The 14,455-nt window shown below is 31.6% G+C and overlaps 1 protein-coding gene across 1 annotated transcript in view; it reads right to left on the minus strand.

The window, feature by feature from the left end:
- The window catches only part of LOC146997849 (uncharacterized), a 45,358-nt gene extending 31,425 nt beyond the window's left edge, over window positions 1-13,933 (minus strand). The window contains exon 1 of the mRNA XM_085816173.1: window positions 12,549-13,933. Within this exon, the coding sequence (XP_085672299.1) occupies window positions 12,549-13,647 (1,099 nt within the window). The 5' untranslated portion in view covers window positions 13,648-13,933. The remainder of the gene's footprint in view (window positions 1-12,548) is intronic.
- Between the last annotated feature and the right edge of the window lie 522 nt (window positions 13,934-14,455).

The raw sequence follows: 14,455 nt of genomic DNA on the forward strand, positions 1-14,455 counted from the left end.
CTGATGTGATTAAATACAATTGTTTAATTTCCCAATTAAGCAACTGAAATACAAATATATGCAGTGAGATACAGTACTATATGTATACATTTATAATGAAATCAATAATATATATAGTACAGTCAAAGTAATGATTCACAACCATCAAATGAAATGATATTATATATATATGTAATAGATTCTGTAGTCGAATACAAGCAGCTGAATCCGTAATGAACAGCAAGAATTTTGATGGCTTAGAGATGTTGAAACTCCAATCCACAATGAATAAGAAATTTGGCAGTCAAGGTAGATATAATTCAACTTTTCTTTCAGCAAATATGTTGCAGCCACAAACAAGTTGGCACATTATTTATGCCTATTCCAAAAATTAACATTTTTTATAAATGTGTAGTAAGAAACAAGGAGCAGACAGACTGCAATCCAGCTAGGCCAAAGCGTAAAAAGCAAATGCGTTATGTTAAGGTTGAAATCTTAATTCAGACCGAGTTAATTTTGGTTCTCGATGCATTTTTACGTGTATTTGATAGTTAATACTGCTGTAAAATTACTATTGGCTGTTTGAGTTTTAGTTTCCTTTACAACATCAAATTACGTAAGGCTCATATGACATGAATTAATCTCGAAATGATGCAGTGCAGAAAGATTACTGTTTTTAGAATAGAGAAGGAAAACTAATTTTAAGCTGCTAATTTAATCTTTTGCATATTCCTTATTTTTCTTACATATATATATATGTACATATATTTTTGATGGTTGTGAATCATGACTTTGGTTATTATCTTTCTATTCATTTTATTTTCAGAATTATATAAAGGTAGTTTAAATTTTTGTAAAGAGAATTTATACAAATATTTTGTAATGTTTATAGATATTGACGTGCATTAAGGACAAGGGCTAGTAGGTTTCTAGATATTTTAAAATTTTTATTTATTCGCATTGAGTTTTATTTAAAATTACTTTACATGCTTTCTCCACCATTTAGTTCTGTACATTTCATCAGTGCTAATTATGTACTTCTGCTGGTTTATGTTTTTATGGAAATTTGATTTACAGTTCTATTTTTGTGTATTGTTTTTTTTATAGGGATTCTGTATATGGATACCCGTTCTATGTACGATTCTATGTATGGATACTCCACTATGTTATAATGCTATTGGTTCTGTTTATGGGTTTTTGTTTACTGTTTTGTTCAGTGATTTTTCCAAGAGGTACCTTTATTGGTCTGTGGATTTTTGTTTACTGGTTTTTACAAGGCATAGACCTACGGAATATCCATTTTTTTAATGGAAATTTGGCCAATGGATATGCATATAAAGTTCTGATTTTTGGCTATTGGTTTTTACTGGGATTTTGTTTATAGTGCCTAGTTCTACAGGTTTCTACAGAGATTTGGCCTACTCGTATCCGTATTGTCGTACGGGTTTCTGTTTACAGGTTTTTTACGTGTATTTGGCCTACAGGTACCCGTACAGCCGTGCAGGTTTCTTTCTATGGGTTTTTACGGGTATTTAGCCTATGGGTATCCGTACAATCGTACGGGTTTCTTTTTATGGGTTTTTATGGGTATTTGGCCTATGGGTACCTGTACAAACGTACAGGTTTCTTTTTATGGGATTTTATGGATATTTGGCCTACGGGTTTCATTCTGTGGGTTTTTACGGGGATTTGGCCTACGGGTACCCGCTCTGCGGGTAGCCGTAGGCCAATTCCCAGTAAAAAAATTTTATGGGTTTCTACGGGGCATTTTTAGCAGGGTAGCTATATATTATTATAAAATTCTGATTACTTATTTTCGCCCGAGTTCTGAGCAGTAAAATCGCTGAACACTGGTATTTCGGTCCAAGGTTCGAATCCCGCGAACGGGCTGGCTGCATGGTCATTTTCGTTGATTTTCCCATGTGTAACGTATATACGAGCCAACCCTTAGAAAGTCCTCCCTCCCCTTAGGCAGATAGCTATCGTATGCTTTGCCTCGATCAATAAACCAAAACCAAACCGATTCTCTGTTTCTGAATGTAAAATTAATGATATCGTATTTAGATACTCAAGAATAAACTTATTAGCCACCCAGCTGGCATAGTAGTTAATGTCTCTGACTTGTATCTATGGACTCGAGTTCGAATCCCGGAGAAGGCATGGTTGTAACTGTCCGTCCTTTCATAGGACGGACAGTTACAACCATGCCTTCTCCGGGCAAAGCACACTAGGGCTATCTGCCTAAGGGAAGGGATGCCTTCGTGGAGGACTTTCTAAGGGAAATTCGCTCGTATACACGTTACGCATGGAGAAAACCACAAAAACGCCCATGCAGCCAGCCCGTTCGTGGGGATTCGAACCTCGGAACGAACTACCAGTGTTCAGCGACTTTACCGCTCGGCCGCTGGTGGACCATTAGCGACATATGTCCTAAATTTCCAATTGTGTCTGAATATTCTGGAGGCAAAGGTGGTCATCTATTAGGAGCTTCCATAGTGAAATGGCCCCCCACTTTTGGCCCTTGTAACTAGCTATTAAATAAGGCGCCCGAGTATAAAAAAATGAGGAAGCTTATATAGGGTGAGGCAAATAAAAAGTAGCCCGGGCCACTTTTATTTGCCTCACCCTGTAGCTTACATATTCGAATGATAAGTGCTGCAGAAAATCAATTTTAAAAACCATTTGGCTATTATAATCCCAGACACTAAAGCAGTTACGAGATATCTTATCTTTCAAAGATAATTTAAGAAACATTTTAGTTTTATTTTTTTAGTTTAAAGTTACTTACTTTGGCTGAATTATTGATTAAAAAAATATTTTCCAACCTTTAATTTTGAAAAAAATATATCTGCATTATTATTATTAGATAAAAGAAACTGCGATTAAAATTATTATAAAAATTACGGTTTCCTAAAACAGTTATTTAACAGAGAAACAATATACAGATATAATTGATTTGATTTTTATGGAGGCACAAATTTGCCTCAGAGAAAGAAGTACTTAGAAACAAATACACCTGTGGTGTTAGTATTTCGTTTCTACTTCAATACTATTTGGTGTATTTGATTGTGGCAAAACACTCGAGGGCTACCTACCTAAGGGGAGGGATGCCTTCGTGGAGGGCTTTCTAAGGAAACTGGCTTGTATGCACGTTACACATGTGAAAAAATGAAAATGCCCATGCAGCCACTGCCTTGGCGGGATTCGAACCACCAGTGTTTAGCGACTTTACCGCTCAGCCGTAGGCGAGTTTACATTAGCCTCCAAAGTTTGGTTTATTGAGATTATGGCAAGGCACACTATGGCTATCTGCCTAAGGGAAGGGATGGCTTCGTGGAGGACTGTCTAAGGGGAACTGGCTCGTATACACGTTACACATGGAGAAAACCACGAAAACGCCCATGCAGCCAGCCCGTTCGCAGGGATTCGAACCTCGGACCGAACTACCAGTGTTCAGCGACATGACAGCTCAGCCGCTGGTGGGCCATTAGCCTCCAAAGAGTAATGACATACGTCCTAAATTTCCAACTGTATGAATATTATCATTTGTTGTGAAAAATATTTAGTAATGATGTAGTGTGCGATATATCGGTTTTAGTTAGTTATTTTTTTTTAGACGTCAATATTAATCGTTATTTTTAAATTTAAAAATAAATACAAATACTAAAAAATTCGCAAATGAAAATGAATCCATTAATTTAATAAGCAATTACATTTTTAATTCTATCAAATTTAAAATCCTTCCGAAGTTACAAAACAAATACAAGAGTGGTCCTTAAAGGGCCATTTTTATGAATCTTTCAACCATATACATTGTGAAAATGAGCTCAAATAATTAGGAATACGTAAATGAAAATATTTTCATTCAGTAATTTAATAGCCTATTAAATTTGCAATTCCATGAAGTTTAAATTTCAATAGCATCATAAAATAAAACGTTCCAGTGGTTTTATATTTGAATGCACTACAAACTGGTAGGAAAAAGAGATCATTTTAGCAACGACCAATTTTAGTGGCTCCAATCTAAAAACCACATTACCAAATAATTCTACCACACCAAACGTTTTATATAGCCACTAAAAATGACGATGGTAGTTCCTGACATCTGAAACTGAAAAATCATGTACTCAGAGTTTCTTTTTTTATAAAGATACATTAAAAGTTGTATTAGACCATTCTATCTAATATGGCTGCAATTATATTCCTGTTTATCTGTTACTAAAATTTAGCCATCATATCTAACGCATCTGAGCATGGTATAAAATGTAATTTCGAATTTCTGTGAGCGTACCAAAGTTGGAAGTACTGTAATAAAGGATAACATACTTGCCAAAATACGATAATGGCCTCTTTCATCAAATATTGTAGAACTTTATAGAATTTAAAAATATATATATATGAAGACTTTGAGATTTTAACTGTTGTCCGAAAGGGCAAGTGTAGGTTTTTCACGTCCTTGCTGAGCTCGCAATCTTCTGTTAAACTCACTCTTGCTAAGCCATTTCTGTTTGCATTTACAAAAATTTGATCCCTCTCAAACCTGTACTATTTGGTTTTGAGGGCCGTAAAAAATCGCCAAACTATTGTTGATGCCAAAAATAATTGCTGCAACCCTAATGCAAGAAAGGAAGTATAATAGTAAATAACTAAGATTGCTGTTTTAATTTAGTTGAAAGGTCAAGTTCCTATAATACTTTTTATTATTGTAATTTATATATAAAAGGCTAAACATGACTGAACGGAAGCATAAGAGTAAATAGCTATTCAAATCATTATTATAATTTAGTATATAAAAATTGCTAAACATAACTGAATGGATGCCTGCCTCGCTAAAGCATGATTTCATCTCGTTGGTTGTTCAAACATAATTTTCTATAATGAATGATGCTTTTTCTTTGAAAAAATTCTCGGTAAAGTGCAGAATCGCCCATTATTTGTTTGCCGCTTTTTACAAGGGTAAAAACGATTGGATTTTTATCAATTTTCTTTTACTTTTTAAGTGAAAATAGGTCCATAGATAAAGTCAAGGGTGTGCGCAGTGCCATTTTTGTGCAATTCTGGGAATTTTTTTTAAGTGAGGTAATTTTTTTAAAGTTTTTTTTTAAAGTCGATGTGTACATGGATACCGAGTATGTGCCATTCTTAAAAACACGTCAAGCAGTGGGTGATTCTGCATTTTACCCAAAATTCTATTGCAGACTTTTCGTCATGGGCAATTCCCAAATTGGGAACAGCTTTAGTATTGGTCCTTTTGGCGACAAACTTCGGTCGCCAAGGTAGACCCGGTTTTGAAGATCGGAAAAAAATGGCGGATTGTCAACAAAACCCGATCCAGACTAAATAACAATCCTAAAAAATAAGCTCTTAATCAGAATAAACAGTCTTTCTCTAATTTTCAATATTTCTAGTACTGCTATAATAAATTCTTGAAACACTCCTGTAAATGAATTTATGACAATTATTATGTTATGAGTAATGAAATTTACAAAATCTTAATATTTTTAATTACAAAATATAATGTATTAAACATTAATATTTTAAGTAGTTAGTTCATATTTATATTTTACTATATTAGTACTTAGCTAATATTTTAAATTTACAAAAGGTTAATTTTTATGTTTATGAATAATGAAATTTACAAAAGGTTAATAAATGCATTTCAAACTAGTACTTTAGTTTCTTAACTTAAATTAAAACTTTAGTTTCTTAGATTCTGTTATTAAAAGAAAATAAAAAAAATATTTCAAAGTGAAGGAAATCAAATTCAATTATAATGGGCAAGTTTTGTACCAGTGTTAGAAATATTTTTTATGATTAAATATTGTAAATGGTAAAAATATTAAGAAGTGTGTATTTTCTAATCCCTGAATTTATTACAAGTAATTTATGATTATAATTTAAAAGCTAAAATTAAATTATCATAATGAGTAAATTTTGTACCAATGGTAATAATACAACAATCATCGTAAATGATGATTTCCGCGAAAAATTCAAACAGTCATTGAAATCCACTAGTGGTGGAGTGATAGCCACTGAACAGTGGTAGTTCAGGCTGGCTATATGGGAGTTTTAGTAGTTTTCCGTAGATGTAATGTGAATCTGAGCCAGTTTCTCTTAAAAAGTGCTTTATGAAGGCATCCTTCTTCTGCTAGTCAGCATATGTATTTATTTTCTATTCATAATTCTCTCTTATTTCCTTATTTCTTAATTCTAAATCTTACTTCTGAAGAGAAGAAGTGTTGCATCTATAGGTCGAAAAATATGGTCAATATGTTTGCAAAATCCTGTCAGTTTTGGAAAGCATTTAAATAAACTAAATATAAAAATGCATTACACTATTTCATGTACTGAATAATTAATCAGGGAACAAAGTATATTTTAACGTTCCTTTATTTTGTTACCAGAGTTATTTTATGCTTTGGATCTTTACTGTCAATTTCCTCCATCCGTTTTCTCACCAGAATCCAAATGAAGTTTTTATTTTGTAAAACAAACCGTGTTTTGCCTTTTGAGGCCACATTAATAGGTTGCTAGATAAGAAAAGATTTGTAGTCTTCAGCCTTGCATTATAATTGCTGATAGTTGAATTCCATGCCAGTTAAGTTTTTAACCAACTTTGCGTTAAATTGATTTGTGCAGCCTTTGGGCTACAAATTTATTTGAATTTAAATTTTACATTTGAACTTAATTGTTATCATAAGTTATCTTGCCACAAGTGGTTGACTGAGTCGTAAGCACAAAGTGTGCCTTTTGTTCTGTACATCTAAACTTTATAATAGAATAAAAGTATATCTTAACTTAGTAAGAATATATCTAAACTTTACGATAATAACATTTAAAGATATTGAAATCAGTATCTAAGTACTTGCCATGTAGTAAAAATTTTTATATATAAATTGTACTTACTTTTATTATAGAGTTTTTATTACAAAAATTTCAGATTTCTGTTAGATAAAATGTTTAAGTAATGTAGAAAATTTGCATAAAATTTTAAATAAAAAGTCGACTGTTATGTCAACATACTATTAATAAAAGTAATAATACTCAGTGAAGGTTATTCATATACAGCTGTTAGGTTGTAAGACAAAATTTGAGAACTCTAAATTATAAGCAATATATTCCATAATCTAAGCAACATTATATTTTTTATAGTCAGACAAATTATGAAAATGTTATAAAAGCAATAATGAAACCTGATTTTGGTCTTGATTTGAACCTTTGAATTCATGCAATTACACATCCCTTTAGTTCTAATATGAGGTAAATAAGTATTTTTACACCATGGTAATTTTGATCTCCTTAGCAAAGGAAACACCAAGAGTTTACCTCATGCTACTGAAAATGTGTTCTTTTTTTCCTTGGGGGGTGGTGGAGTTTATAATAATATGCAGAGTTGACATATGAAAAAATGTCAAGACTCATGTGATGTAATATTAAAATCACCAGTTTCAACTATCAAAAATTTGGCTTTTTAAAAAATATTTTAAATGTTGTGCTTTCCTAACACAAAAGTAACTTTAAGAAAAACACACGATTTATCTCTCCTGCCATCAAAGCTCTGATACCTATCAAATTCGTTAAAGTTATGTGGACAGAAATGGCGGCATGTCTGAAGCTCAGTATTTAGGGTTATCATAATTTTTCATTTATCGCTCCAAAATGTCGCCAAACAAATTTCTCTCCAAAAAGGACTAATACTAAAGCTGTGCCCCAAATTGTCAAATCCATAGAATATCAAAAAAGGATTTAAAAGTTAAACTAGTATTTCAATGACGTCTTAAGAAATATATAACTATATAAACTTAGAGGCAATCTGAAATCAGCGCATACTGTAGATTTGGCGCTTTTGCGAATACATTTTACGGTCCTCAAAACGGAATAGTACCTAAAAAACATTTCTTTTTTACTTGATTTTTTTTCCAACGTCGTTTTAAATGTGAATGGAGAAAATTGTTGATATTAAAGATGATTCTGTTATTACAAATAATATGAAAATAAAGTATTCCATCTACCGTACATTTCTACACGTAGAGAAGTACTGCTTCAACGACGTACAAAAGAACACCGTTATAAACTAGCCTTTATGGGTACTTGAGTTCAAATCACAAACATCATATGAAGCTCGTCGAAATGAGACTTTTTCCGTTTTGTATAATTTTTAATAAAATGATTAAGTAGATGCAATGCATGTAAATTATCTGAAAATTCACTCCTACAAAATATAACATTATCCTGCAAACTAGCTTCATTGTTATAAGAACAGTTCAGGAATTAAAATACTTCAGCAAACCTTTCTGAATACTCTGCCAGTATTTCTTTTAAGTGAAACTCATCTTTTAACATCTAAGCAATATCTCACTGAAACCATTTGACAATACAGCACTAACATAAAACCTGAAAACATATTTTTAAGAAATTTCGAATTCTATTTTGATTTCATGAACACATCAAACCTTAATTACATGTTATGTTACTTTCTTTGGTTCAAAAACACCTCCCAGGATTGCATAAATGAATTTTATAACTAGAAATTTTCCTATTTATTTGTGCCTATCTAATGATACCCATACGTATGCGTGACGAATTAAATCACATTTTTAAAAAATAACTACACACATGTATATATAAAACTTTTTTCTGCCTTTTCATGATTAATGTTTTGCGTGTTTATTTTATTTATTAAATATCACGTTCATGGCGCTTACGCCACATCAAATTTTATTCAACGACAAAATCACAAAATATTTAAAAACAGCCTATCTTTAGAATTTTCGATAGACAGTCTCGCGCTGGAGATAAAAATGTTTAAATCCACTGCTCACTTTGAAAGCACAGTTTGTTCATAAAAAAGAGTTTAAAGTTTTAGAAATTATGAAATGGATAATAATACAAAATAAAAATTTGGGCTGCCAGATGCCCATGTTTGGGTAAAGGACAAAGTTATTCAAAATTGGATGGCTCTAGGTACCGTTATTTTTTTACGGCGCGAGAAAGATACATACATGCAGATTCTTCATTATTTAACTTCTGTAAATATACTGCAAGGCAATGTATATTTAGTGGCAGCAATTTGAAAAGTGAAAAAACGCATTTAAGATTTTCAATGCAACTAAGAGACAAATATCACATTCTGTATTAATGCCCTTTTTTGGCCTAAAAACAGCTGACAAATCATTTATAAATATATAATAATATTTGAAATAAAAGTTCCATGTGATAAATCTGTGTTGTTAATGAACAAAATAACCAATGTAAATAATACACAAAACTTACCATTGTTTGTACAAGAATTTCGAGTGTTACTAATCCTAGGGATGTAGACATAAAAACATTTATGTGAGCACAATAAATAACAAGGAAATTTCTAAAAACTCGACTTTTATTGAAGGCACAGATTATTTACAATATGAGACAAAATGTTTATCACAAGATTTACAAAATCGGCAAGGACAACAAAATCGGATTTACAAAATCGGCAAGATTTACAAAATCGGACTTTGGAATGCAAAATATAGTACGCCCAAAGTCGCAGCTTTCATTTTTTCACATCTGATATACAAGTCTTAACATGCACTTCTAGTCTTGTAATTATGTTATAACAGATAATTTGTAACTCCGTAAAACTGATAGTTACAAAAACCCAATTTTACTTTAAATGGCTAGAATAATTCATAACATTAAATTATTTACAGCATTATAAAACATGTCTACATAATATGGTCTTTCTTACAGAAGGCACAAGGATACTAGTTACTGAAAGTTGTTAAAGACTATACTGCTACTCACAAAAACTATAGTAGTGCTGCTAGTTTCGCCTTGAATCTTTAATTTGGCTATTTTTTCTTTAAATTACTTTCATTTTTTCACTAATATGGTATTACAGTTAACAGTAATTAGTTTTTAAATTGTTATTAAAAAAGGGTAAAATAATCTGTAGTCAAATTAGAAAAGAACATAAAATTTCAGCATAATGCATTTAGGTGTTAAACATACTTCTTAAACAGGAATGTGAATTTATTTCTCATATAAGCTATAAAAATATATTTTACCCTTAATAAGATTTAAAAATGCCTTCATGCATAACAAATTTAGATACTGTTCTGTTATCGAGACTGTATTCAAATATCACCAAAAGCTGACGATCTGGGAAAAAATTCGAAGCATAAAAATAATTGCTAAAATATTTAAATTAGGACAAATAAAATACCATATGTTAAATTGAAGAAAAATAGAGGGGAAAAATAACAGATGTTTGTAAAATTAAAAATGTTTAATGTAAATTAAATAACTTGCCGAAGAAATTAGAAGATTTTTCATGCATTTTTTTTTTTTTTTTTTTTTTTTTTTTTTTTCAGACCGAATACTTTCTCTTTCCTGAAAGAATTATATGGAAGATATTTCATCAATTAACCAGTTTTAAATCCGTAGCAAATACAATAATAAAAAAAACGGACCGTTACATCTTTGGAATTTACCTCAGAGGGTTAAGTTTTTTAACATTTTAACTATAAATCACACTATTTTAATGCTCAGTAAAATGTTTTCACAAATTTGTATGCAGGTCAAAGAATAATAAACCTTGCTGCAAAATATTTCTTCTACATTTTTCAATAGTAAGCTTCACAAAGTAACTTAAAAAATTTTATACATAGCTCAGACATTCGTTCTAGTCTTCATGAAATATTTCCACTAATTCATATAAAAATGAAAGAATATATATCTTGATACAAGAAAATTCTTTTAACATTCTTAATGACTAAAATGAATCTTATGATTACTAAAATGAATTCCTAACTCATGAAATTATTAATTAAATAACTTGCCGAAGAAATTAGAAAAAAACTCATTTTATGATTTTTCATGCACTTTCCATTTTTTTTCAGACCGAATACTTTCTCTTTCCTGAAAGAATTATATTTCCACTAATTCATATAAAAATGAAAGAATATATATCTTGATACAAGAAAATTCTTTTTAATGACTAAAATGAATCTTATGATTACTAAAATGAATTCCTAACTCATGAAAAAAAATTTCCATTTTTTTTCAGACCGAATACTTTCTCTTTCCTGATAGAATTATATTTCCACTAATTCATATAAAAATGAAAGAATATATATCTTGATACAAGAAAATTCTTTTAACATTCTTAATGACTAAAATGAATCTTATGATTACTAAAATGATCATTTTATGATTTTTCATGCACTTTCCATTTTTTTTCAGACTGAATACTTTCTCTTTCCTGAAAGAATTATATTTCCACTAATTCATATAAAAATGAAAGAATATATATCTTGATACAAGAAAATTCTTTTAACATTCTTAATGAGTAAAATGAATCTTATGATTACTAAAATGAATCTTATGATTACTAAAATTCTTTTAACATTCTTAATGACTAAAATGAATCTTATGATTACTAAAATTCTTTTAACATTCTTAATGACTAAAATGAATCTTATGATTACTAAAATGAATTCCTAACTCATGAAAAAAAATTTCCATTTTTTTTCAGACCGAATACTTTCTCTTTCCTGATAGAATTATATTTCCACTAATTCATATAAAAATGAAAGAATATATATCTTGATACAAGAAATATTTCCACTAATTCATATAAAAATGAAAGAATATATATCTTGATACAAGAAAATTCTTTTAACATTCTTAATGACTAAAATGAATCTTATGATTACTAAAATGAATTCCTAACTCATGAAATTATTCCGGACGTCGAATCAATTTAAAGGTTGAAAAGGAAATTTTCTCTTATTAGACATTTGCACAAAAATAATCATAGTCAAAAACTTATTAAAATTAAAACAATAAATCAAAGAAATTACATTAGCTCTACTTGTTAATACATAAAAATGCACCTTGATTAAAATTTACATTCATGAATGAAACAAAGTATTAATTTTCAATGTCATTTGCAGGGTGCATAAAAATGCACATTTTTTGTACATTGTATTAAAGCTCTGTATAAAGTTCAAAATTAATAAAATTTTTAAATATTAGAGCACTCAGATGATCGTTACACCTAAAACGGTGACAAATTAATGCTTAATATTTTGAGAGAATATCTAAATGAAAGTTCTTTCACTTAAAACATTAAAGAAATTATACGCTAAAAAAAGTCCTTAGTAAAATAATTGTTCTGTTAGTTAATTTTCAGAATAAAAAGTAGGTATCTTTGATGAATTAAAGTTTTTTGACAAAAATCGTGCAGTTCACCAATTTATTGAATCAATTTAAGCAAATGCGAAAACACTTGCATGAAAATTACACTAAGTTACTTCTTAAATATGGCATAAAATAGGAGGATTATTAAACCATTGGAAATTACTTATATCGTAAATGCAATAATTTAACAGTCATATTGGATGAGTCGTATTTGAGAAAGCTCTGAAATTAAAGTTCACTATACACTGAAACTCAGCTAATGATAAAATGAATACATTAGCTACAATAATTAATAACAGGTCTTCCTTGTTGTTGGGATGGCAAGATCCCTCGACTACACAAAGCACTGTTTGGCATAAAAAAAGGATATGTATTTACGGTACCTGTTATGCTGTCCATTGACATTCCGTAGACTGGCGGAAAGCCATATCCGGCGGACGACGGCTGATAGCCTGCACTAGTACTAGGAGAGTTTTCAGTAATTTCCGATTTTAGGGAAGCGTTGCTGATGTCTTCCACTTGAGCACTACCGTGTGATGATGCATCAGAGGATGTAGCAGTCGAATTGGCAGCTGGATAAGAGGAAGAAGGGTACTGGTAAGGTGACATAAACTGAGGCATGGCATTTGGATGCGATGAAATCATTTCAGGTCTCAAGTTCATCGGATAGTTCATACTTGACGCATGAGGCACAGGAACCCTTTCCGATGGTGCAGGCGAAGGTGTCGCTAAATGATTTTGTTCCGGGCTACTAATACTCGGACTGGCTCGGGATTGTATACTCTGTTGGACTGCTAGCAAGCTTGGACTGCTTGCATTGCTATTTGTTTCAACTCGATTCAACATATCCTGCGAGAAGGCACTTTGATTGCTGTACGGGAAGAACTTGTACGCTTGCATATTGCTCATATTTTGCTGTTGGGCCTGAACCATTGATCCATGGAGAACATCTGATTGATCAGATGTGTAGGTACTTGTCGTATTATACGGCGAAAAGTGCATTCCATACTGGGGCAAAGAAGTAATTACAGGTCTGTTTTCCGAATCGTACGCTGCAACTTGTGATGACCATCTTGGATCCATAGGTTGAGGATGTAAATAAGGAAGACTGTAAGGCATCACCGTTTCACTGGGTTTCACAGCTGGCTTCGGCTTTCGACGAGGGCGATATTTGTAGTCTGGGTGATCCCGCATATGCTGCTCCCTCAATCTCTTGGCTTCATCAATGAAAGGCCTTTTTTCATCTGCAGTAAGCTGTTTCCATTCGGCTCCGAGACGCTTGCTAATTTCCGAATTATGCATCTTGGGATGCTCCACAGCAATCTTTTTCCTCTGAGCACGAGACCAAACCATAAATGCATTCATTGGCCTCCGGATGTGCGTTGATTGATTTTTGTTCGAAGCTGCATTGCTGGAGAATGCTGCATTGTGAGAATGCTGAAGATTATTCCCCATCAGATTAAGCATATTGGTCGACTGCATCTTTTTAATAGTGTAGAATAAAATACACGAGGTTAAAATTAAGATAAAAAGCTCAACACAGATTTGAGCCCACCACGCAGAACAGTCGGTGAAAGTCTCCACACAAAAAAAATGACCTTTTTTAGTGAATATTTAGTCCAATAACAAACTAATTCTTAATGGTATCATGGTGTAGTTTTCCAATAAAGCAAAATGATTTGAAGTAAGGCTTAGAGAGAAAAATCAGGTGTTCTTCAAATAACAAGTTTCAAACTTAATTGAAATAAGCGTGCAACACGTTTCTTGTTAAGAGCGCAACTGAATCTTGTAACAGCTTGCAACTGATCTTAGCTTTGTCAACCGCAGTAGTCCCTCCCTATTGGCTACCTGCATCGAGAGGGGCAGAGCTTCGTCTAACTTTCTACCAATCATTTCGTGTCACTTACTTGGGGAAAACAGTTTCCCTTTAGGGATTTTTGTTGGACGTTGATGGGAAAGGGCAGAAAGGGAGCCAAATAAAGTAAGAAAAACGGCACATAATGAAATAAAATTCATAACGCGCATAATGAAATAAGATTGATAAGATAATTGATTGATAATGAAATAAGCTCACTCAAATTTAAAATGTCCGATCTGTTGACTGCAAATATTTTTATAATTAAATATGCAAATATTTAATTACAAATATTTTAATTTTCCCTTGAAAAGAAACTACTGTCAGTCAGTATATCGACCAAAGTATCAATAGAAAGCCATAAAAATTCATTACACTCTTTTGTCACAATGCCAGAAAATTAATTACATTTCTGTCAGGAAGGGAAGAGAATAG

This window comes from Stegodyphus dumicola, chromosome 4 (genome assembly GCF_044657685.1).
Source record: "Stegodyphus dumicola isolate Sdum_Otavi_A_Nest chromosome 4, ASM4465768v1".
NCBI lineage: Eukaryota > Metazoa > Arthropoda > Arachnida > Araneae > Eresidae > Stegodyphus > Stegodyphus dumicola.